The 26,577-nt window shown below is 39.8% G+C and overlaps 3 protein-coding genes across 3 annotated transcripts in view; 2 read left to right on the top strand and 1 right to left on the bottom strand.

Annotated features, from left to right (window-relative positions):
• The window catches only part of LOC142938092 (protein C-mannosyl-transferase DPY19L1-like), a 3,267-nt gene extending 2,663 nt beyond the window's left edge, over positions 1-604 (top strand). The window contains exon 4 of the mRNA XM_076081303.1: positions 1-604. This exon is cut by the window's left edge and continues 1,449 nt beyond it. The gene's annotated coding sequence lies outside the window, so the exon portion shown is untranslated.
• The window catches only part of LOC142937972 (uncharacterized), a 36,291-nt gene extending 18,266 nt beyond the window's left edge, over positions 1-18,025 (bottom strand). The window contains exons 1-7 of the mRNA XM_076081126.1: positions 17,594-18,025; positions 16,608-16,893; positions 15,520-15,674; positions 14,304-14,583; positions 13,647-13,791; positions 2,326-2,681; positions 1,836-1,990 (exon numbers count right to left, since the gene is read on the bottom strand). Of these exons, the coding sequence (XP_075937241.1) occupies positions 1,836-1,990; positions 2,326-2,681; positions 13,647-13,791; positions 14,304-14,583; positions 15,520-15,674; positions 16,608-16,893; positions 17,594-17,675 (1,459 nt within the window). The 5' untranslated portion in view covers positions 17,676-18,025. The remainder of the gene's footprint in view (positions 1-1,835; positions 1,991-2,325; positions 2,682-13,646; positions 13,792-14,303; positions 14,584-15,519; positions 15,675-16,607; positions 16,894-17,593) is intronic.
• Positions 18,026-21,093: 3,068 nt separating this feature from the next.
• LOC142938091 (uncharacterized) lies at positions 21,094-24,850 on the top strand. Its single transcript, XM_076081302.1, has 5 exons — positions 21,094-21,157; positions 21,679-21,964; positions 23,592-23,746; positions 24,247-24,529; positions 24,700-24,850. The coding sequence occupies exons 1-5, from the start codon at positions 21,094-21,096 to the stop codon at positions 24,848-24,850; spliced, it is 939 nt and encodes a 312-aa protein (XP_075937417.1).
• Positions 24,851-26,577: the final 1,727 nt, after the last annotated feature.

Below are 26,577 nucleotides of genomic sequence, written 5' to 3'. Positions count from 1 at the left end.
TTGGTACATAGACGGTGATAAGAAGCGGTACCTGGAGGGACTTAGGACCCAGGGGAATGTAGGTGAATGAAACAGGAAGAGACGCCACACAAACACAGCTGTTCACCGCTCGCTGTCCGGTTCTTGTGTTAAAAATGTCAATAAATGCTCAATAATTTAAAAAAAAAACTGCGTTAACGCGAGATAAAATAATTGTCGGCGTTAACTAATTAATGCGTTAACGCGATAATAACGCGTTGACTTACCCAGCACTAATATCAATGCAAACAGACTTTGAAGGAGGCCGATCAAAAGACGGCAGAAAGGTTATCTAACATCTGTAAAACGTTATGAAATCCCTGTACAGCATTATCCAAGTGTCTTGTATCCATTCATGCGCTCAAGGAAATCCTTCACTTAACTATTGGTAACAAAGCATTTCCTGGTTATCCTCCCTGACTTTTTTTCTGGGAGTTGAGAGCTTTATACAACCAATACTGTTCTTGGGTGAACTATTCCTTTCAGAAGTTTTCTTTAGAAGCCAACAGTGTTTTAAGAGTCTTTGGAACGACAGGGGGAAATTATCTTCTTGTGTTTGGAAGCTTTTTAAAAACCTTTCCAGATGGAATTGTTCCGTCAGCCCATTATCCCGAAAACAAACTTCCTTCCTTCCGAAGGCCCATCGCTCCGAAATTATGAACTCTCTGTGTTTCTTTAATACTGTTTATTGCCAAAGGAAGTCTTGTTATTAAAGCTGCGTATTCGGGGTACTGTAGCACATAAAAGAAGTGTTTTTAGTGATTGAGAACCGTTGGTTTGTGAGTTCTGGAACAGCCAATCCAAACCATTTGTAGCAGTGGATTTTGTGTAAATGGTAGCAGTCGTTGGTTCCTTCTTCAGGGTGCGTTAATGGCCGTACAATATTTCAGGAAATACTGGACAGGAACAGCGGTCTCCTGGGTGAAAATCATGTGTTTGCAACTCTTCAGTCCACGGCACAGCATCTCTGTTCCCTTTAGGAGGGATGTCTTGTTGCAGATTCAAGTCTACAGCCCAAAGTTCTTAAAACTCTCTCATTAAAATAGTGTCTTTAATTAAAAGTATATAATGGTACATTTATGTTTAATTGCCTCCACCAAAGATGATACATTTTATGTCCTGTACATGCTGAATGTATCACACGGTTGTGGTCGATGAAACTTTAAATGCAAGAAAAAAGGTTTTGATTTAGACCAATAAGGGTTGAAATGAACAGAACAATAGGCTGTGTTAATGATTTAATTGTATTTCAGTATTGATGACAGACAGTTTTATCATGCAGCAAGTAGTGACAGCTTAACAAGACCATTACAACTTACGCACCAAGTAGTGCCATAAAGAAATATCTCAATGGAATCACTGTCATAGTTTACAAAAGAAGTGATTTTTGATTATTGGTTTTTATTGTGAACTTCTTCATCCCTAATACAGGAGAGAGCCATACACCTCCACCTGACACAGAGTCAGATGCTCTTGTCTTGGGATGAATATGTTGATGTAACGACCGTCCATCCCATGACCGTCCATCCCATGACCGTTAATCACATTTCACAGGAACTCACCGACACCACCTGATGGGATACTTGTGATCACATCGCAGCTGGCAGAAGAAACAGAAATTACTTTAACACCAAAGAAGGTTGGTCTCTGTCGCTTTAACAAAGAGCACAAAGCAGTAATAAAACCATACTTTACAACAGTAAAAACGGATAAATTAGATTAAATAAAATATGATATTACCCAGAAGATATAAAAACAAGTAAATATTTATAGGTGCGATGTCACTGCATACTAAATGTAATAGCTCAAATGCTCACCAGTCGGGCCACGGTACCCGTAGACTTCCACTTCACAGAGTGTGAGGATTTTATTTGGACCCGGTACAGCCACAATCACGTAACGTCCCTCCACACGTTTAGTGAAAGTCAGAGTAAACGATTCACCTAGACCAGCACGAGGAATTGTACCAACCCTGAGAGAGAGAGAGAGAGAGAGAGAGAGAGAGAGAGAGAGAGAGAGAGAGAGAGAGAGAAAGAGAGAGAGAACAGCACATGAATCACATTTTATACCTGTAGTCCTTTAACATGAAGATGAAAGAAACAAGCTTGTTGTTTGATTCTTGAAAATTTTCCTCACGTAATGATAATACTTATTTTTTTCAAAAGAGGATAAAAAAAAATGTTTTTTATATATATTTGTGGTAATAACATCTGAAGGTGCCACATATCTATCGCCTCCACATGGCGACAGCTGAGCCTGCAGCTTGCAGCTAAATGTCTTTTTTGATCACGGGATATATTTTCTTACAGTGGGTTGTTCAGAGAGTCGCCGATGTAAATCTGTGCCCCGTTGATCCTCTCCGCGCAGCAGTCTCCTCTGTTGGTGATGACGACGGAGGTGACGATGTAGGAGTCCAGCAGGTCCACTCTCCACCAGGGTTTGGTCATTTGATCAGTGTGGGTGCATGATCCCGAATTGTAATTAGCATCACGGTTTCCATCAATAGCATTGTAAGCTGCTGAAAACGCGTTCTCCAAACGGTCTGACTGGGTCGCCTTTCCACGCAAGGCCACGTTCTCTGGGAATGAGACGGTTGAAAAACACATAAGAGATATAAAGGAAGATCTAAGTGAATTGTGAAGCATAAATCTGTGTCTAACAACGTATTACTCCATGTCTTAGTGTGATACAGACCATGTGTTTCAACATTATATACTCTTGGTTTAAACTTAGACCATTAGCTCACTGTTATGTAGTCAACTATAGTGCGTTTGTGTATTTGGTTGTGTTTGCATGTATTGCCAAATTGATGATTTTGTTTCTCTGTGATTACTTGTTGTAGAATTGGTGTATGAAGGCAAATCACTGTCAAAATCCGAGAGCGAAATGAGATCCATGCGCGTGCGAAAATCAAACAGCCGCGCACGTATTTTACTTTGACGAGCGCTTTTACATCACTCCGCGAGCAAAATGTCGTCTCGCGCGAGCAGAAGTCGCTCACGAAGCTTAAACCCGCTCGCTCGCGAGTCTTTTACCTGCTCGCGAGCGAGCAGTTTTTCTTTTTGACAGTAAGTGGGCGGACCCAGTCGCCATTGTATCTCTACATCTAATTGGTTACAACAAAAGATTTTCAGATTGCAGGTCAGGGGAAAATAATGTACATTTTACTGCACGGGTACTTTTACTTTCTGCACTTAAAGTACATTTTGCTGATAATAACATTGACTAAGGTTTTGAATGCAGGTATTTTACTCGTAGTGGATTATTGTTTCATCAGTATGGCATTAGTACGTTTACTGCAGTGAAGGATCTGAATACTACTTGTCAGTGATTTAACAGTTAATATACAAACAGTGGTCCCTAATCTTGGCTCCAGATCTTTGAGCAGGTCCAAATTGTTGCTCATATTATACACAACTATATTATATCTCTTCTGTAAACACAACAGTATGATTAAATATGATCACATCATGTTTTAATCAATTAAGATCAAATAGTTTCTTTGAGCTGTTTGTCACAAGAGGTTTGACTATCAAACACACATCGTCTGTAATAGAATGATGGAGTGAATTTAAACCAATCTGAGCAACTTGACTTTAACACATTATTAATTATTGTATTTAACAACTCTAATAACATAATTTGTATTTCATCAGCCTCTACAGTCTGAAAAGTTTACAAAACCTGTCAGACAAATGTAGAACATCCTGAGATGTAGTGGAGTAGTGTTTAGTGGCGGATTGAAAACCACCTCTATCAGCGTCTGTGTCAGAGTGATATCCGGTCTATCCCAAGATGAGGATTGTAACCAATTAGATGTAGAGATACAATGACGACTGGGTCCGCCCACTTACTGTCAAAAAGAAAAACTGCTCGCTCGCGAGTCTTTTACCTGCTCGCGAGCGAGCAGTTTTTCTTTTTGACAGTAAGCGACTTTTGCTCGCGCGAGAGTGAATTCTGCTCGCGCGAGAGTGAATTCTGCTTGCGGAGTGATGTTAAAGCGCTCGTCAAAGTAAAATACTGTTTGATTTTCGCGCGCGCATGGATCTCATTTGTGCTCTCGGATTTTGACAGTGATTTGCCTTCATATTGGTGGAAAGATGTGTTGATTTGTTTGTCTCTTTGCATGTGTTTCCTTAAGTCTGATGAGCCACATGGCAACTTTTTGCTCATTGCTAAATCCTGCAGGAAGTTGTTGCAGACAAGTTTGCAGAAAAGAGGAAGTCGGTCTGCCAATGCAGTTTAATTTGAGGAGGTAAATTCATTTTTATGAAGAACACAAGTACATTTTCAAAATCAACATAATCATATTACCGTATAAAAAACTCAAATTAAGCCAAAAAAAATGTCTTGCTTCCTTTCACCACAACTCCAATGATTTTGGAGAAATAACTAAACTCCCGACAGTTAAAGAGTTAATTTTTATAAATATACTTGTTACTTTTCTTGCTAACAAAACAGACCTACGTGCACTTCCTGGTGATGATTGACAATAAAGACGTCACACTTATTCTCAGATCATACTCACCATAAGTGTAAGCTGAGCGTGTCTCCAGGAGGAGCAGGAGAACCAAAACGCTGAGTTTCATTATTCTGGTTGAGAGAATCATTTATAAACCATATTATTTTTTAGATGACACGTCTTATTATTCATTATTACTTGTGTAATATGTGTCCTATTGGAATTCTGGAGGAGTGATTATAACAATAATCTTGAAATACTCAAAAACTGATGCAGGAAGATGATCTGATGCAACAAAGAAATGAAAAGTGTTACCTGGAGTCCCCAACAGTCGGATGATTCAATGAACAAGAAAAAAGCTTCCAAACACTGTTGTGGCAAAATGACGAGAAGAGACGGCCAATTGAAGTTGCAATCCAGCGGGAAGTGTTTTAATACGCACACGCCAACATACGAGTTCAGCAAATCCAAACCAATCCGATGTATTACTTTTCACAGATTACTTTTATAGTCAAAATTCACCCCCCTTTAAGTCAGTTTCCACCAATCAAACCAGTGGGTTGAACCACAAACAGAGCACCTCTGGTCTCTTCACTATGTCATGCTCTCATGACTCTGTTTGGGTCAAGACAACCTTTTGGCAGAACACAACCTTCTCGCAGAACACACGATTCGTGTTCGGGAAATGTTTGGACACACATTGGAGTGACATGTTACAATTTGTCTGGCGTGCCTTAATCTCTTCCTAAGAATGTTTTTATGAACCAAATGTGTTCAGTTCAATCCTAAATTATATGATGATTTTCTTCAACATGTCCCCCCTTTGGGGGTCACTTGACCCCCACCATAACTTCATATAACTTTTGTCAAATAGGTGGAACTGTAACCTAAAGTTTTGATCCCTCACAGCATTGCAACAACACAAGTGATTATGTTTAATTATATGTGCTTGATTATATACCAATACAGAACATTTGAGTTAGTAAGATAATTCAAATAACATCACTCAATACTAAGGTTCACTTTCATATAAGGGCAGAAAAACCCGCAGGTTGCATTGCAGGAAAAACTATAGGGGGGATATTTCTGTAGGCACACCTAGCATAAGTCTCGTGAGCTAAAAAATAGCCTGAAAAATCTGCTTGCCTAGTCGCAGCATCAGCTGCAGCATTTCCTGTTGAAATGGGATCAGAAGCGTTAGTGTGAGCATCACATTTCATAACACAGACATTTCTAAGCAGCAATATGGCTTCTAGCAAGTCGGCCACGAGACGGTGGTGAGAAATGGGCTCGCCGGATGATTTCCAAAAGCTTCTGTGTTTCCACAAGGTGCCAAAGTCGTGCACTACACCAAATGCGTAGCGAGAGTCTGTGTGTAGATGTTAACTATTTTGTCGGCAGCAAGCTTACACGCTTCCTTCCGTAAGAGCCGCAGGTTCTGCAGCTTGAGCAGAAAAGTGTGCTGGCAACTTACCGCTGCACAGAGTGTCATATGATGAGACTACAGCAAACAAAACCAACCATTCTCCCGTGTCCGGCAAGCGGGATGCCAAACCGTCCACTAACTGTTGTAAATCAGCATTCGGTGGGCGTGTCTGTGAGGTCAGGTCTCGGTGTGCAGACCTGTTCAAGAGAAACAACACAGTTATGTGGCTCTCCATCTGCTAGAGTAGGAAAAAGAGTAGCAGGATTAAAATCTTTGTCATTAAAGGCATCAGTCGAGCAGTCAGTCCAGGTCAGTTTGTCATGCGCATAAAGATCTTTACCATGAATCATGGATAGAGGGATGCCTCTGTTTCTGAGTTTTTTGGTTTTAGGCACAGTTTGAATTGCCTGTATTGTCTTGGGAGGGAGGGTTTTGCCCTCTGCTGTGATCACATGTCCCAGATATGAAACTTTATCCAGAGCGAATTGCAATTTGGACAGGCTAGCCTTGTGACCATTTGCAGCTAAAGTTTGAGGTGCTCGTGGGTGCACCGACACATTAACTGCTTGTAAATCTTAGACAATCATCACTCAGGTGGTTCCCTCAAGTCTCGAATTTTCTTTACCGGAAAAATTTGGCGCGTGCAGCGGTGAATCATCACATTCGATTATTATACCAACCTTCAATAAAGAATCAAGAACGGGTGTAATACCATTAATATCTCGATTGAGTGGATATTGCTTCTTGCATGAGTGGAAATCAGATTTTGAAATTGGGCAGATCACGATTTTGGGTGAACACTAGCACCCCTCACCTGTCTTACATCACACATTTGAAACCATGGTGTGTGTTTTCTTATCAAACATAAGTTGAGTTACTCCTTTCACTGTTGACATTGATGTACCTCTCGTTTTGTATACGTCACCCTTATTTCTGTAGAGTTTACCAGGATCCTCTGTGTTTCTGAGGTCAGTGAGTATGGGTCTGACTGTGCAGCCAGTCAGACATCCTCTCCATTCATGGGCCTCATGCCAAGGACACACGTGTGATCTCCCCCTTAAACAACTCTTATTGCTTGGGAGACAGAGAAACAGACAGCAGCAGCATTCTCTGTCCAACAAATGTAAACAATACAATAAATATAACTTCTCCACTTCTCCAAACAACACCTCCTCAATCCCTCATCTAATCCACGTAATCAGCCTGCCTGTGACATTCTGAACATTTTTACCTTTAATAGTGTTTGTCTTGTGGTAACTTTCTTAAACCTTAATTTGCGTACATCTGGTATGTGTTTGTCTAGTTTGTCATAGTCTATACTGCACTAAATACTCAGAATCTAAAGTTAACTCACCCTCTGTGTTGTAATGTGTGTGCGTCGGTGGTTCCCTCTCTGGGGTCCACTTGACCATGTCACGACCTGGCTCTGACAGCCATGACCTAGTCAGGGAGACGCAGATAGTTTACCAAAAGCAAAGAGTTTTATTCGACATAAACAAGATGTCCAACGACAAATGGTGGCTGGAACGAGCCGTCCTCGTTCCTCCTCGGTGTGTTAGGAGAGCGCTCTGGTTGCCAGGAAGGCAGAGCCTCCACTTAGGGTGATCACCACCTCTGGTACCTGCTGGCTTAAAGGAACATACAAGTAACCAAGATAGGACAAAAACAAACCAAAACAAAGTTCGGCAGTATATTTTCCTTTTTTATCAATTTTATCTGTCTTATTGTTCCCTGTTTTCTTATTTGTGTCTTTCTGACCTTTATTTATCTTTCTTTCTCCCTTAGACATTATTCCATATATTTCTGCTTCCTCTTTCTCCTTTTGCTTTAACCAAGTTTTGAGTTAATAACATTTTTGTAGGCTGAAACTGCCTTTTTCATGGAACCCATTTTATCCATTCTTTCAATTGTTTGGTAGTCTGATTAGTAGTCTCGCATATATTTTAATATTGGAGGTAAGACCTTGGCATCGAGCTGCTCAGGCTCAGACTCACTTTGACTTTTACCCATTTTCTCCAATTTATCGTTTACAGTATCTTCAAAACACTCGTGTCAAGACTTAGTTCAACTTGAATGGATACACCAAATCTTCTATAAATACTACATGTTAACCAGGACACATCTGTCCGGCTATTGTGCTGTTGATTCTGATAAATAAATGGATAGCTTTTATTATGTTATATTGTCTTTTTAACCTTTTCAGTACTTCCCCCCCTCACACAGTGATCTTCACTGTGCGATTCTGAGATGGTCAGCAATGCACCAAGTGCAACCAACAATCCTTCCTGTGACCTCCACAACCCCTTTCCATCAACACTCTTCCTCTGATTATTTAGGAAGCATGTATGATCAATGTCTATATGTATGACAACTCTACTCCTCTCTGTACGGAGAGAGCGAGCACACACATCTGGGTAACCTGCCACCACCAAGTATACACGGAGCTTGAATTTTTTTTTTTTTCTGCAGACAGAAAAGGATCTGGACACAATATAGCTCGGGATATATGCAGATGGATTGAAACAAACTCTATATATTTTTTTTTTTTTCACTTTGAACACATTAATCAAGCCAATCAAAATACATTTACTACATTTTTGGCTCCCTGTGATACAGAAGTAAAGTTAATGAACGAAAAACGGCAGTTCACGTCTACCATCAATTACTATTTTTTAACAAAGAGGGGAAAAATAAAAAACTACTTTAAGCTTTACAATTATACAACCTGTACGACACTAGTGTTACTAACTTTATACACTCTAATTGACAAGTTGAACTATTAGGTTTGGAAGCTTTGAGCTTGTGTACTGCTGTAGAGTCTCTTTGTAACCAGAGCAACTCAATAAAATCACGATGAAACTTCTACCGTAACAACTTATTTGAGGCTTGGTTAAACTGCTTGTACTCAAGTCTTTGTTAAAGAGAGATTCTTATTGTTGGTCTGCTTGTGACAGTTACAAATGTCCTCTTTATTTCACCCTTATCAACTCAGGGTTTTTATAGGGAGTTATGTCTCTTCCCTTTATCAATCTCGCCTCTATAGTATTACTTTATCAGTAATGTCAGTAGGTTACAGTCGTGTGCACACTTTCAAACTGTATTCAGTCATTCTATTGTCTATTAGTTAGATATTACTTTTCCTGCTCATTAGATTTCCGCACAAAACTTCTGAGTCTCTTGTCAGCGTAGCTTCCTGCCTAAGACAGAAACCACTCTCAACAGATTCCTTATATTCTAGTTTAGTTATATATAAATCTAAGCCAGTCCTTTTGTACTTCTCTCGAGCTCAGAGAAGGCTTCCTGAGAGGGTTTGTTTTAGGACCTGCGTATCATACTCCCAATGGAGTTCTTTAACCTTTTTTGCAGTAATAGCTTTATCATCAGCACACAGTCGCTTTATCATCAGCGCACAACAGTCACTTATCATCAGCGCACAACAGTCACTTATCATCAGCACACAACAGTCACTTATCATCAGCACACAGTCGCTTTATCATCAGCGCACAACAGTCACTTATCATCAGCGCACAACAGTCGCTTATCATCAGCGCACAACAGTCGCTTTATCATCAGCGCACAACAGTCGCTTATCATCAGCACACAACAGTCACTTATCATCAGCGCACAACAGTCGCTTATCATCAGCGCACAACAGTCGCTTATCATCAGCGCACAACAGTCGCTTATCATCAGCGCACAACAGTCACTTATCATCAGCGCACAACAGTCGCTTATCATCAGCGCACAACAGTCGCTTATCATCAGCACACAACAGTCGCTTATCAGCGCACAACAGTCGCTTATCAGCACACAACAGTTGCTTATCATCAGCGCAAAACAGTCGCTTATCATCAGCACACAACAGTCGCTTATCAGCGCACAACAGTCGCTTATCAGCACACAACAGTTGCTTATCATCAGCGCACAACAGTTGCTTATCATCAGCGCACAACAGTCGCTTATCATCAGCACACAACAGTCGCTTATCAGCGCACAACAGTCGCTTATCAGCACACAACAGTTGCTTATCATCAGCGCAAAACAGTCGCTTATCAGCGCACAACAGTCGCTTATCATCAGCGCACAACAGTCGCTTATCATCAGCGCACAACAGTCTCTTGAGCTTGAGAGATTCACGGAGCGCTCCGAGTTTTCGCTTACGGCCACATCCAGGCCTCTTCTACAGAGAGCTCTCTTTTTACAGCTGGAGATCAAATTGAATCATTTCAACATTTCAACTTTTAGTTTTTTATCCGCTAACACCAATCTGCCTCTCTCTTCCTCCGCCAAAGAGTGGCACTCCCACCCTATCACACAAGCGAGAATCACGCTATACAGAAATAAAGCTATGGTGAGATATGAAAATCTCCTACCTGATACGTGGCCTCTAGCGTGATTGTCGGTTGGCTGAAGAAGTGGAAGATGCCTCAGCCTCGACTCGAACACACGTTGGGGCGCCAATTATGTTGTGGCAAAATGATGAGAAGAGACGGCGAATTGAAGTTGCAACCCAGCGGGAAGTGTTTTAATAAGCACACGCCAACATACAACGAGTTCAGCAAATCCAAACAAATCCGATGTATTACTTTTCACAGATTACTTTTATAGTCAAAATTCACCCCCCTTTAAGTCAGTTTCCACCAATCAAACCAGTGGGTTGAACCACAAACAACTCGTAAACTCGTGACTCAATTTCAGAAGTACATCTACAGAAGTGTGCCAAAGATCACACTGTTGTAGAATAACCGTACGAGACCTCATATAAACTGTTGCGTTATACCCACCACGTATGAACATGGTTAAAAGATAAACAGAACTTTGCCCAGACCAGACAAATATCAGTCAACCTGCCAAAGGTGTCAACCATGAACTCTCACACTTTGGATTCGTTGTAAACATCTCCTTGTGTACACTACTTCCACAACAACACACATCAATTCATTACCGATGATATTGGTTCAAGACTTTGTACTGTTCTTACAATTTTGAGGTACTTTACATGATTTTTCTCATTTTATACTACTTTATACTTCTACTACACTACTCCTCAGAGGGAAATATTGCACTTTTGACTCCACTTAATTTGTATGAAAACTAAAGTTACTTTGCAGATTATGATTTCACAATCAAAACGTGATCAATTCATGAAGTATGATGTATTATTATAGATTAAACCATCCATCAGTGTATAATGTAGTAATAAAATAGCCCCACCTCAACCAGCTGTGGTATTAAACTACTGCTTATCTGTAATAATATTCTATATAATAATAATAATATAACACTCTCAAAGGGGCTACTCTGCCTAACGTGTACTTTTGATACTTTAATTACATTTGCTTTTAGTGCTTTAGTTCTTACATTTAAGTAACATTTTGAATGCAAGACTTTTACTTGTAACAGAGTGTTTTTCACAGAGTGGTGTTGTTACTTTTACTGAAGTAACTCGTATGAGTACTTTTTCTATCATTGCTTACTGGACATCCTTCACGACCTCTGCAGACCATGGCTTGATTAAAATGGACCATTACAGCAGGAGGATTGGTTGAGAATGGATAAATAATCAGTACTTCATAAACTGGTGAAGTATAATACGGAGATATAACCAACAACTTCAATTCAGAGAAGCAAAGCGGTCAGTCCAGCCTGATGCACCTTACTCAAGACTTCACTCTATGATACTTTAAAGGTGTTTGTGTGGTTTTGGAGAGGTCTTTCCCAATGTGCTCTTTAACTGCCATGTGAGGGAAAATAGCTGGTGTCAGCCTTTTTCTATGTGCTTTTGACCTGAACAATACTATCCCTTAATGCTGAAAATGCTTAGTTGCAAATTTATTTAATTTTTTGCGCAATGTGCTTATTCCCAAAACTTACAATTGTTTTGCCAGCATCTCTTTCATGTCTCTGTTTCAACATCTCAAATGCTCTGCTACTTCTCTGTTTCTCTCTCTGAAAACACACAAACATAATCCAACTCTCTCCAGTTTACTTCAACTTTACCTGCCAAAATATGATTCTTGGTGTGCCTCTTTGATAATACAATCCATAGCAACTCATAATAATTAAAGGAACAGTGCTTAGCAAAAATGTAATATAATATAAATAAGTATGTTTTCTTCAGTGTATAACATAGACTGTATATAAGAAGAGGACATAGTCGTTGTGACGTCACCCATTGCTTGTGGACTATCGTTTTGAAGCCTCGTGTTTGGTGTTTTTGGATTACGGAGGTCGCCATCTTGGCTTTTTTGCAACCAATGAACCGAAGTGACCATATTTGGACCGCGGAGGAGTGACGTAGAGACGCCGTATACAGCTCTGGTAGCGACCTGTCAATCACATTAGCCCCGCCCTAAAGCACACTCTGCTTTATGGTCTATTTGACTCTAAATGGACCATCATTTACGAAATGAACATCATGCTGTATTGAAGAAGACTTGAAACTAGAGATAGAGACAATGAACTCATGTTTACAATGTTTGCTGAGGGAATAAATCAAGTTTGAAGTAGTCATTTTCTTATAGACTTCTATTCGATCAGTCTTCCATTTTGCAATCAGAGGAGTCGCCCCCTAATGGCCATTAGAGAGAATGCAAGTTTAAGAGACTTCCGCATTGGCTTCACTCTTCACTCACAGTTAGTTCAAAAAGCAACCATTTGCTAACAAGTTAGCCAAATCAATTTAAAAGATGGTGATATATTATATGTTGTGTTCACAACTGGTTTCTGCTGCCCCCAAGTGGCCAAGAAAGGTTATTGCAGGTTTGGTAATTTTCAAATATTTTTCCATCAAATATTTTCATGTGTATTTCAACTATCTCAGTCACAGAAAATGTGGCCTTGTGTGGAAAAGCAACTTAAGCAATTTAATTCATTTTGTATAGCCCAAAATCAAGAATCACAAATTTGCCTCAGAGGGCTTTACAATCTGTACAACATACGACATCCTCTGTCCCAGGACCCTCACATCAGTACAGGTCCCCAAAGAAATCCTTCAACAGGGAGAAAAATGATAAAAAAGATGGACAGAAGGGCAATAAATGGCATGTGTACAGAATGAACAACATAACAGTTTCACATTCAATGCATATGACATACAGTAAATGACTCATATAATCAGAGTAGTAAGCAGGATGATGGAAAAAGAATAACAGCAGCAGTGGATATAATACAGTATTAATGATAATATCAGCATTGATGGTATCAGTAATAGTAACAGAAATGTGACTAATAATAATAATAATGATAGTAGCAGTAGGCGTCAGCAGGGCCATGGCAGGAGGTACGACCACGGTCCAGGTGTAACCACGATCCGTGGCGAAGAAGCAAAGTTAGTAATGTGCATTAATGGGACACAAATTCATTCAGAATGAGGTAGAGAAGAGCAGAGAGGAGCTCAGTGTATCCTATGAAGTCCCCCAGCAGTCTAGGCCTATAGCATCATATCTAGCGGCTGGTCCAAGGCAAACCTGCGAGTGTGTCTGCCCCCAGGACTGAAACTTAGGGAAAAGAGGAGGCCGTGTTAATGATTTAATTGTATTTCAGTATTGATGACAGACAGTTTTATCATGCAGCAGGTAGTGACAGTAAACAAAAGGTTTGGTAAAAAACAACTCAACAACAGCATTAGAAATTTAAACTTACGCACCAAGTAGTGCCATGAATAAATCTCACAATGGAATCACTGTCATAGTTTACAAAAGAAGTGCTTTTTGATTATTGTGAACTTCTTCATCCCTAATCCAGGGGAGAGCCATACACCTCCACCTCACACAGACTCAGAAACTCTTCTCTCGGGATGAATATGTTGACATAACGACCGTCCATCCCATTACACTGGAACTCTTCGACACCACCTGATGGGATACTTGTGATCACAGCACACCTGGCAGAAGAAACAGAAATTACGTTGTTGACTTCAAAAAAGGTTGGTCTCTGTCACTTTAACAAAGAGCACAAAGCAGTAATGTAAATGTACTTTACTAATGTAAAGTAAAGGGCTTGCTAGGTCAGAGGTGTAGCTTGGAGCGAAGCCGATTATGTTTTGTAAGTGATGGTCTCAAGTTTATTTTGTGATACCAGAGGTTTCTTTCTAAAATACTTCATTTTTTGGCCACATGGGGGCAGCACAACAAAGTAAAATCAATACTTAGTTATCAGTGGATTAATCACTTTCACTATGCATCGTCATTTCATCCATTGTAATAAGAGATGCCCTCTGAAACTTGGTTCTAAATGGGCCCCGGTTCTAAAGTGCGTATTGATAAGGTCTGGAGGTTCTGCTATCGGTACTTTAGAAGTTAACGTCTGAACAAAATGTCTCAGCAATCCATCCAGTAGTAGCTGAGATCTTTCAGTCTGTAACAAAGAGCAGCTGTAAAGAAAGTTGTAAACTACCTGGGGTTGTTGTTGCCGAAGTTGTCAAGGGAATCTCCAATGTGGATCTCGGCTCCATTGAGTCGGTCCGAGTCTTCCACTCGGGTGGTTATCTTAACAGAAAACACTTTGTGGGTTTTGCGCAGATCCAGTCGCCACCAGGGGTTGATGTCGTTCATTGTGTGAGTGCAGGAGCCGTGCTCCCACTTGCTGCTAGGATTCCCATCTATGGCGTTATATGCAGTGCCAAACTCATACAGTGACGACTGTGAGGCTTTTCCTCCGAGGGCCAGGTTCTCTCCTGCAAAAGAAAATGCACATACATGTGTGACTTCTGATGCTGTTTTTGTTTTTCTTGCAATGTTCAATTTAATATCTCCAATGACTCATCAAGAAAATGTGAATGAATTTGCCGACATAATATAGGACAAAAACCGATGACCCCCTTCACAGACCCCCTTGGTGTCCCTGGCCCAGACCCTCCCTCCCCCTCCCCATTCCCTGCCATTGGTCCCAACTCCCTCTCAACCACTTCCCCTTCCCCCCACAGGACGGAGGCGGCCTCAGAGGAACCGAAGGCCCCCTGGCCACCTGAGAGACTTTGTTTTGCGAAGAACTTTGAGGTGTGGGGGGGGGGGGGGGTACTGTAACGGACTGGGTGACTTGTAATGTTAACCTGTCATGTTATGTTATAACAGGTTGACAGAAGTTGTTTAAGATAAGAGTAATGGTTATTGCATTTACTGAGTTCAGGAGGTCAGTGAAGGTCTCATGACACGTGCAGCTGTTGAACCTGTCAATCATCCTAGCTACCTATGGGGATGGGTGGCACAAGTGAGGGTACCTGGGATTGGCAGAGAGAGTGAGGTGGGATGTTTTTGCTGTTGTCCTGCTAGCTTGTGTAGAGCTCGTCTATGACCGGGAGCGCTTTGTCGAGCATGTTAAGAGAACGTGTAGCAGTGTTGACTGTTGTTTGGCGTAGGCTGCGGCCCACAGTAGCCTGTGTTCTGTTCACTCATAAAGTGCAACAAGCAAGATAACGTCTCGTAGCTTTCCTTATCGAGGGTCGCTACAATATGATTATTTTTAATGCAAATGTAGTATAAGCATACAATGTGAATAACATTAATAACATAAAAACAGTTTTCATATTTTATGTTTTATCTACTGGCTGACACCACAGTTTATAGATACGATGTCACTGCACACTAATTCATGTAATAGCTCAAATGCTCACCAGTCGGGGCCCGGTACCCGTAGACTTCCACTTCACAGAGTGTGAGGTATTTCTGTGAACCCGGTACAACCACAGTCACGTAACGTCCCTCCACACGTTCGGTGAAAGTCAGAGTAACCGATTCGCCTGGATCCGTTCTAGTAATCTTACCAGCCCTAACAGAGAGAGAGAGAGAGAACAGCACATGAATCACATGTTATACCTGTAGTCCTTTAACATGAAGATGAAAGAAACAAGCTTGTTGTTTGATTCTTGAAAGTTGAATTCTCCTCACGTATTAGCATAATGATACTTAGAAAAAAAATTTACATTTATATACTGTATATATTTGTGTAAATAGCATCTAAAGGTGCCACATATCTATCGCCTCCACATGGCGACAGCTGAGCCTGCAGCTTGCAGCTAACAGCGCAAACAGTGTTTACGCGAGGGGGAACCGGAAAGTGGGCGCTACACTGCCGCGTTGCCATGAACCATGCACTAACATGAACATGCACAAAAAGCACGCATAACCAGCCCGGCCATCAGGGGCGGCGTTAGGCCTATTTTAGGGGGGCTGAAGCCCCCCTCAAATGTTCTTTAGCCCCCCCAAATAATTTGGCATTATTGGCTTTAAAAAAAGAAAAAGAAAAAGAAAATGTTTTTATTTTGGTGATGTCATTAAACTATTGTTTCTCACATGGACAAGTTATTTATAGCTCTAACATGCTACATATGTGCGTGCGTTCTGGTTTGTATGTTTTCTCCCCCTTCAGATTACAATCCAACAGCCATCATCATATTTAACGATATAAAGTTGACACTGTCAGGTCCATTCTCCATCCATTGTGTGCGGCCCCTTTAAGAATTAGGATTTGGGAGTGACGCGGATATGAAAGCTAGTTAATCCGTCTTTCCTTTACAAGCAGGAAAATTATTTCTCTCTCTTTATTTGAGAAAAGTTCATATTTGTGTTGTCAAATTTCACTATGACCCTCAAATTCTGTCTCTTGTGTTATCATATACTGACTGCAAGCAAAACTACAGAGCAAAATCACCTGCAGCTTGCAGCTAACTGTCTGTTTTGATCACGGGATATATTTTCTTACACTGGGTTTGCAGCACCGTTGTTCTCTAAAGAGTTGCCGATGTGAATCTTTGCCCCGTTGAGCCTGTTCTCGCAGCAGTCTCCTCTGTTGGTGATGACGACGGAGGTGACGATGTAGGAGTCCAGCAGGTCCACTCTCCACCAGGGGTTGGTCTCTAGGTCAGTGTGGGTGCATGATCCCGAAGCGTAAATACCATCACGGTTTCCATCAATAGCATTGTAAGCAGCTCCAAACGCGTGCTCCCAACGGTCTGACTGGGTCGCCTTTCCACGCAAGGCCACGTTCTCTGGGAATGAGACGGTTGAAAAACACATAAGAGATATAAAGGAAGATCTAAGTGAATTGTGAAGCATAAATCTGTGTCTAACAACGTATTACTCCATGTCTTAGTGTGATATAGACCATGTGTTTCAACATTATATACTCTTGGTTTAAACTTAAACCATCACTGTTATGTAGTCAACTATAGTGCGTTTGTGTATTTAGTTGTGTTTGCATGTGTTGCCAAATTGATGAATTTGTTTCTCTGTGATTAATTGTTGTGGAATTGGTGGAAAGATGTGTTGATTTGTTTGTCTCTTTGCATGTGTTTCCTTAAGTCTGATGAGCCACATGGCAACTTTTTGCTCATTGCTAAATCCTGCAGGAAGTTGTTGCAGACAAGTTTACAGAAACGAGGAAGTTGGTCTGCCAATGCAGTTTAATGTGAGGAGGTAAATTCATTTTTATGAAGAACACAAGTACGATTTCAAAATCAACATAATCATATTACCGTATAAAAAACTCAAATTAAGCCAAAAAAAAAGTCTTGCTTCCTTTCACCACAACTCCAATGATTTTGGAGAAAAAACTAAACTCCCGACAGTTAAAGAGTTAATTTTTATAAATATACTTGTTACTTTTCTTGCTAACAAAACAGACCTACGTGCACCTCCTGGTGATGATTGACAATAAAGACGTCACACATACTCTCAGATCATACTCACCATAAGTGTTAGCTGAGCATGTCTCCAGGAGGAGCAGGAGAACCAAAATGCTGAGTTTCATTATTCTGGTTGAGAGAATCATTTATAAACCATATTTATTTTAAATGACACGTCTTATTATTCATTATTACTTGTGTAATATGTGTCCTATTGGAATTCTGGAGGAGTGATTATAACAATAATTGTGAATGTGTTATAATTCAACAATAAGATTAGATAGAACTTCATCCAGAGGGAAACTGCTGTTCAGCAGATGTAGTACAAAGGAGAGTGCATATACATAGTATAAGTATTCAGTTACATTTCACAATTATAGTTAAAACCTTTACAACTATTATTTGCTTCCATGTGCTCCAGAGGTACATATCCACATGCTAAAGATACTCAGAAACTGATGCAGGAAGATGATCTGATGCAACAAAGAAATGAAAAGTGTTACCTGGAGTCCCCAACAGTCGGATGATTCAATGAAGAAGCAAAAAGCTTCCAAACACCTAAAACCTAAACAGTTCCCGTGCTCTTTATATGCGTCTCGGTGAAACCGTATCCAACCAATCATCAGAAATCAGATCATATTCATCTTCAACTCTTATCCAATCACATGCCATCGGTTTACTCCCATGCACATGTATTTCCCTTCCCTGAACTCGTGACTCAATTTCAGAAGTGCATCTACAGAAGTGTGCCAAAGATCACACACATCAATTCATTACCGATGATATTGGTTCAAGACTTTGTACTGTTCTTACAATTTTGAGGTACTTTATATGATTTTTCCCATTTTATACTACTTTATACTTCTACTACACTACTCCTCAGAGGGAAATATTGCACTTTTGACTCCACTTAATTTGTATGAAAACTAAAGTTACTTTGCAGATTATGATTTCACAATCAAAACGTGATCAATTGATGAAGTATGATGTATTATTATAGATTAAACCATCCATCAGTGTATAATGTAGTCATAAAATAGCCCCACCTCAACCAGCTGAGGTATTAAACTACTGCTTATCTGTAATAATATTCTGTATAATAATAATAATATAACACTCTCAAAGGGGCTACTCTGCCTAACGTGTACTTTTGATACTTCAATTACATTTGCTTTTAGTACTTTAGTTCTTATATTGAAGTAACATTTTGAATGCAAGACTTTTACTTGTAACAGAGTGTTCTTCACAGAGTGGTGTTGTTACTTTTACTGAAGTAACTCGTATGAGTACTTTTTCTATCATTGCTTACTGGACATCCTTCACGACCTCTGCAGACCATGGCTTGATTAAAATGGACCATTACAGCAGGAGGATTGGTTGAGAATGGATAAATAATCAGCACTTCATCAACTGGTGAAGTATAATACGGAGATATAACCAACAACTTCAGTTCAGAGAAGCAAAGCGGTCAGTCCAGCCTGATGCTCCTTACTCAAGACTTCACTCTATGATACTTTAAAGGTGTTTGTGTGGTTTTGGAGAGGTCTTTCCCAATGTGCTCTTTAACTGCCATGTGAAGAAAATAGCTGTTGTCAGCCTTTTTCTATGTGCTTTTGACCTGAAGAATTTGACCGTTAATGCTGAAAATGCTTAGTTGCAGATTTACTTATTTTTTTGCGCAATGTGCTTCTTCCCTCTTTGATAATACAACCCAAATCAACTTGTAATAATTAAAGCAACAGTGCGTAGCAGAACTGTAATATAATAATATTAAGTATGTTTTCTTATATATATATATATACTGTATATATATATATATATATATATATATATATATATATATATACTGCATATAAGAAGTGGATTTCAATGGTGGAATCTGATTTAGTAAATGACTCCATTGAAACGAATTACTACTTGCTAAAAAAATTGGAATTTTAAAAATGAATTTATAAATTGCTTAATATCTTGAGAAGCTTTTCCTTCATGAAAATCTAGTTGTAAGACCCACATTCTTTCAGCTGATACTGTGCTTTTCAAAAGCAAAGTGTTTGTGTTCATGGTAATGTCAGTCAGTGCAACAGTGTGGCTCATTGATGTGTTTTTAATAGTTTTTGGACAATGGAGCTCTATTGGACAGAGGAATAAGATATATCGGTTACAAAGACAATACTTATTAGGATCAATTCATCGCTCATTTTTTGTCTTTTCATTGGATTTCTGGACAATTATTATTGACCTATTCTCCCTTCCTTTGTCTTCATGTGGTTTCACACTTCATTGGTTGTTTGCCTTTACAGCATCGATATTACATCCCTGGTAATGCAAAGTACAAACGTTATCTAATCAAACCAGGAAGTTGTGTCTCATATCATCCACCTTGCGGCGAATTATAAACATAAATGTTCTCTAATTTTACTGTTTTATCTCTGTGTTTATCTGACCAGGAAGTACAAACTGATTTATTCGGGAAGTTACAGTAAACAACATTTTTTTAAAACAAAAGGTTGCCTATAAAAGGAAGACGCATGATAAAAGTGCATGTTTAGATTGTTGCAGTCAACATTTAACTAATTTTGTGATGTAACCTGTAACCAGATTTTGTCAAAATGTAGTTTTAAGTACCCCATCCTTTCAGTTGATGATGGGCTTTTCTAACTAAACTACAGTGTTTGTGTTCATGATAATGAAGGAACTTGTTAATCAGTGCAACAATGTGGCTGTTTGATCATTTTTGGAAGACTAAGACACAGAGGAATAAAGTATATTAAGCTTTGATGACAAAGACAATACTTATAGTACGATTGTTGATTTTGGTCTTTTCATTGGATTTTCTGCTTATTTGAGCAGCACAATCCGAGTGCCATATATTGCCTTTATATTCGAGAGAAGGCAAACATCAAACTGTGACATGAAAACAGTTAGTGCCCCAAACTGTACAAGTGTAGCAAGTTCCATGCTTTAAGGAAAAAGTGAAGATCAATTTCACATATCGCCTGGACTAAAAGGGAAATTTGACATTTGCCCCGCCTTATTCTTTAAAACCTTTTAACCTCTCGGTGCTGGAATAGTATTTACTGTAATGTGGGTTTTTAGCTAAGCTCAAGTTTATTTAAATCACACTTTAATATCGTTAAAAGCTCCGGATCCCTGATCTGCCTGATAGCCGAAATGAGCCTTATCTACAAGGACAAAGACAAGTCATCTGTGGTAAATCATCAATGATCAACAGAATGTGCCACGATAAGAGGTGCACATAAATATCCCTGTGTGGTCCACATTCAATCAAATTCACCAACATAACATAAACAGCGGCTCCTCGTCTTCTTCTGAGTCAATTTTGCAAGTCAAGGTATGTTGAAGTTGAATTACGATGCTTTTAAATACAAAAGTTTCTTCTTTGCCACCAGTTATTCTTCTTATAACAGTTGATTCAGTTTGTGCACTTTGGATATCGAACATCTGGAACAAAGATTGTTGTAAATTTCAACCAGTATTCAAGAATATGTTTATTCCTTCAGATTAATTCTGTTATTGACTCTCTTGCATGTCTCAACCAGAACAATGAAACACAGTTCAGTTCTGCCTTTGCTGCTCCTCCTGGGGACGTGCTCGGCTTACACCTATCGTAAGTATGATCTGGCTATATTTGTGATATCTTTGTTCTACAACATTAAAGTCTCTCTTCACTCAAAAATGTGTTTTGCTGATTATTATATTCTTTCTTTTTGCTTCTTTTGTACGACATTCAGTCTGGACTAGCTGTAATGTACGTAGATAAGTTTAATGTGTGTGTCCGCCACCAAAATTGACTTTCCATTGACATTGTTTTTGTGCTGAGAGACATGAAGGAAACAGACAATTCAAGTCGCTGTACAAGAAACCAAAAGATCGTATTTCACGACCTGCCAAAATACTACGTTGATTCATCAGGTGGACTCAAACATTACCCGATCATGTTGATCTGTAACAGTTAGATGTGTCAATAAGCAACCATTTGCTAACAAGTTTGCCAGATCAATTTATATGGTGGTGATATATTATATGTTGTGTTCACAACTGGTTTCTGCTCCCCCCAAGTGGCCAAGAAAAAGGTTATTGCAGGTTTGGTAATTTTCAAACAGTGTATTTCCACTATCTCATTAACAGAAAATGTGGCCTTGCGTGGAAAAGCAACCCAGTCAAATCGTTATCCAAACTTTTATTCATCTGCTTCCAACGCTATCGATGGAAATCGTGAATCTAACTACAATGCTGGATCATGCACCCACACTGTTGAACAGACCATCCCCTGGTGGAGAGTGGACCTGCTGGAGTCCTACATCGTCACCTTCGTCATCGTCACCAACAGAGTGGACTGCTGCCAGGAGAGGATCAACGGGGCAGAGATTCACATCGGCAACTCTTTACGAGACAATGGTGCCGCAAACCCAGTGTGAGTGAACGTAATCAAGTTTCATGTCAAGTTTGAGTTTATTGTCATTCCTCTCCTTACAGGTCATGCAAAAACAGCAGGAATTCAATTCAATTTGATTTATTTTGTATAGCCCAAAATCACAAATTTGCCTCAGAGGGCTTTACAATCTGTACACATACGACATCCTCTGTCCCAGGACCCTCACATCAGAACAGGAAAAACTCCCGCAAAAAAAATTTAAACAGGGAGAAAAAAGGAAGAAACCTTAGGGAGAGCAACAGAGGAAGGATCCCTCTCCCAAGATGGACAGAAGTGCAATAGATGTCATGTGTACAGAATGAACAACATAATAGATTTATAATACAATCAATGCATATGACAAATGATTCATATAATAAGAGTAGTAAACAGAATAATGATGGAAAAATTAAAACTAGTAATAATAACAGCAGCAGTGGATATAATACAGTATTAATGATAATAACAGCATTGATGGTATCAGTAATATAGAAATGTGACTAATATTAATAATAGTAGCAGTAGGCGTCAGCAGGGCCATGGTAGGAGGTACGACCACGGTCCAGGTGTAACCACGATCTGTGGAAACCTGCAGGGTGAGAATGCACAAAGACTCCGCTGACTATAAACTTAAGCCAGCCCTAACTTTAAACTTAAGCCAGCCCTAACTTTAAACTTAAACCAGCCCTAACTTTAAACTTAAGCCAGCCCTAACTTTAAACCTGAGCCAGCCCTAATTATAAACCTGAGCCAGCCCCAACAATAAGCGTTATCAAAGAGCAAAGGCTTAAGCCTGTTCTTAAATATAGTGAGTGTGTCGGCCCCCCGGACTGAAACTGGAAGCTGGTTCCACAAATAATTAGCTTTATAACTCAATGCTCTAGCTCCCCTCATACTTTTTGAGAACCTATGAACCACAAGTAACCCTGCATTCAGGGAGCGCAGCTCTCTAGTGGGGTAATATGTTACTATAAGTTCCTTAAGATATGATAGAATTAAATATGATGAACGAAATATAGTATCTTATAAATGAAGATAAAGCAATAACAACCAGCATAGAACAATAGGAGCAGCAACTATCAACCATGCCATCACCCTGCTTTCTAAAGCAGACATCACTGTGCATTCAAAGTCTTTAACATTCATTCAGACTTCGAGCATTTTTTCTTGGTCTGCTGGAAAGCAGCCCATTATTTTTCTGTGTGCCTCACAGAAGACAGGTATGAAAGTTCAGGAGACAAACGACTGTGGAAGAAAAGCTGATTTTGAACCTGGGGGTGACTTGATACTCCTCAGCCATCTCGCTGAAGACAGCGGGTCAAAAAAAGGGTGAGAGGAGTCCTTCATGATGCTGAAGGACTTCCTAAATGCAGGGTTTCACTAAGGAAATTGTTTAGCAGACGTAAGCCACCCAGATCCTGCAACAGCTCATCGTATGATCTATTATCTAGTCGATCACCAAATGATAGCAACACTCATTGAACATGTGGCATGTGCTGTATAAAATACCGTCTCTACTCTTTCTCCAGCAGGTTAAGTGTTGGTATTATTTATTACTTTATATTGCTGTATACCTGTCAAGCACCCCACCTATAAAACGTATGAATGCTTCCTCTCTCTCTTTTAGGGTTGGTGTGATTTCTCATATCGCAGCAGGCAGGTCTTTAAAAATCACTTTTACCAGACCTGTGGAGGGACGTTATGTGACTGTGCTGCTACCTGGTACAAAAAGAATTCTTACACTCTGTGAAGTGGAAGTCTACGGGTACCGTGCGCCAACTGGTGAGAACTGAACATGAGGCTGAAGCCACACAAGATGTGATTTTCTATGTGATGCCGCCTCATTTATTTATCTCTAACTATCTAAATTATCTAACAATCTAAAACATAGTGAGAATCACCAGCCAGCTGGTTTATTTTTAAAATGAATTAATATCTTTAAAACTGGTAGAACGTAAACAGAAACATTTTCTGAAAAGTTAAGATTTGCAAATTCATAATACATAAAACCCAATCGACACATTTACTGCTGCTAGCTGCTGGTGCATCCCTCAAGTTTTGCAGTGCCGATCCAAATAAACAACAGGCATCGTCACAACTTTCCATGACTTCTCCATCTTTTACTGCTGTTTCTTCTGGAAAGCTGGAAAATGGCAACACTGTGCAAATAGTTGTGAACATCAGTTTAAAAAATATTTACAGATTGGGGCAACTTTGTGCAGAAAGCATCACGTTAAACTATCCATCAGGGCTGATGTTTGCAAATTTGTCCTTTTATCCAGGAGAGAACCTGGCACTCCAAGGAAAAGCCACACAGTCGTCACTGTATTCTACAGGTGTCGCAAATAACGTCATAGATGGGAATCGTGCCAGCTACTGGAATCAGGCTTCTTGTTCCCACACAGAGGCCGACTTTAACCCCTGGTGGCGACTGGACCTGGGCAAAACCCATAAAGTGTTTTCTGTCAACATAACCAACGTTATAGATTCTTTGCCACAACGACTTAATGGAGCTGAGATCCTCATTGGAGATTCGCTTGAAAACAATGGCAACAACAATCCCAGGTATAGTTTACAGTCCTTTTAACTAAAATATAACAAAAGGTTTGGGATTAATGGATAAATCTAAGAACATTTGTTTGGCAAACTTAGCAGTGACTTGTATTTATCAAATTAATTTGTTAGAGGATGAAAATGATCATTCGATGAGTTAAAGTTATTTCTTCTACCGCTAGGTGTGCTGTGATCTCAAGCATCCCTGGAGGTTTCACAAAAGACTTCCAGTGTAACGGGATGGACGGTCGCTACATTAACATCGTCATTCCTGGAAGAAGCGAGTACCTGACCCTGTGTGAGGTGGAGGTGTACGGCTCCAGACTGGATTAGATCTGAGGAGGCTCATAATGTAAAACAATGACATTTTACATTGGTGATGTTCATCTGAGTCTCATGGTGCGATCATAGCTTAAAGGGACAGTTCACCACAGAGCTTTGGCCATATGGGCCGTAGAGATGTCTGCCTTTACTTGAATGTAACAGAACTAGATGACACTCGACTTGTGGTGCTCAAAGCGCCAAAATTATACATTTAAAAAACTAGACACCGATGTCTCTTTTCTAGAAATCATGATCGGTTACTCAAGATAATCCTCAGACCAGTTTTGTTTAGGAACAATTTTCTTTTTACCAAACTACACCCGCCAACCGTATCCGGAAACAGACAGTGCTGCTGAGTTTTTCAGATGTACTTTTTGGGGCTTGAGCACCACAAGCTGAGTGCCATCTAGTTCCAGTATATTAGAGAGTAGGCAGACATCTCTAACCATGTTAATTTAGCCAATATGTTAATGGTCGATCAGTTTTCATATTCATCCATGTCATTCATCATCGGTGTGTACAGAAATCAAACACATTTTCAATGCTTCTCTAGTTTTATTATCACATATCATAATGGACCTTATCTCTCCTTCTCTTGTGGTTTCACACTTCAATGTTACATTCCTGAGAATGCAACGCGCACACGTTATATCACCCCGGGAAGTTGTGTCTTATGTGATCCACCTGCCAGCGTATCAGGAAAATAAATATATTCTCTAATTTTACACATTTTTCAAAACAAATCGGAGCCTATAAAAGGAAGACACATAATAAAAGTGCACGTACCGATTCAACTAATGTCATAATGTAACCTGAAAATATTTGTACAGCATATTGCTCTTCTTATTTACTTCACACATTGCAAGAATAAAAGCATGTTGCATTTACTGGACTGTCTGTCTGTGTGAGAGTCAAGAGGGCGCCATCCTGTGGCGACACTATCCTGCTTTCTTTGCTTTTCCGTGCTGTGTGCTTGTTCAATGACAGATTTAAATGATGCACATAAGAGAGAGTACGAGTCTCTTGTATGTCAGCTGATATCAGACTCTTCCTGGCTGCAGAGAGTTTGTCCGTCCATCCAAGTCTAGGAGGGAGAGCAGGTTTACACCGTCTCTTCTTCTCTGAAGTAGATCATAAAGATAAAGATCACCAGACTCATTTCTTCATGAGGCAAATCAGTCCAGTCTGTGACACTCAGGCCCAAACCCCCTTAGGTTGCTATTAAAGATGTAAATCTTAACTAAATTATCATTAGATTCTTTTTTTTTAAAGGCTCAGTAATTTCCTAAAACAAAGGGCAAAGGATGATTACCAACTGTGCAAAGCAGGGCACTTGATTCCCAAGTGTCCCAAAACCCATGGTTCATTGTGTGAAAATAGTTTTGAGGTCATTTCAATAACTGTAACTTTGTTTGGGAGTTTGGGAATATACACTATTTGTACTAATTGACACAAGACAGGCCTCTAAGTGAGTGAGTCCTGCTTCATCATCTGGTTCCTAAAGTTCAAACTTAGCCTTGTTCTTATGTCGTGTGCATTCTAAGTGGAGTTTTACATATCACCAAATCAAAACACGTTGCTCCACACAAACTACTTCTAATGTACTTCTAAAAATACACCTCCCAGCACATATGCATTTTTTTTGCGTCACTCTTTTTATCACTCTCGTAAAGGACAACGTGTAAGTTTGCCTACATCTCCCACAAGCCCTCTAATATTAAGACTCGCGAGACTCA

The sequence above is a fragment of the Anarhichas minor genome, unplaced genomic scaffold, assembly GCF_050575085.1.
Source record: "Anarhichas minor isolate MPS153535 unplaced genomic scaffold, ASM5057508v1 ptg000079l, whole genome shotgun sequence".
Taxonomy (NCBI): Eukaryota; Metazoa; Chordata; class Actinopteri; order Perciformes; family Anarhichadidae; genus Anarhichas; species Anarhichas minor.
This window is presented reverse-complemented; position numbering and strand designations above follow the sequence as displayed.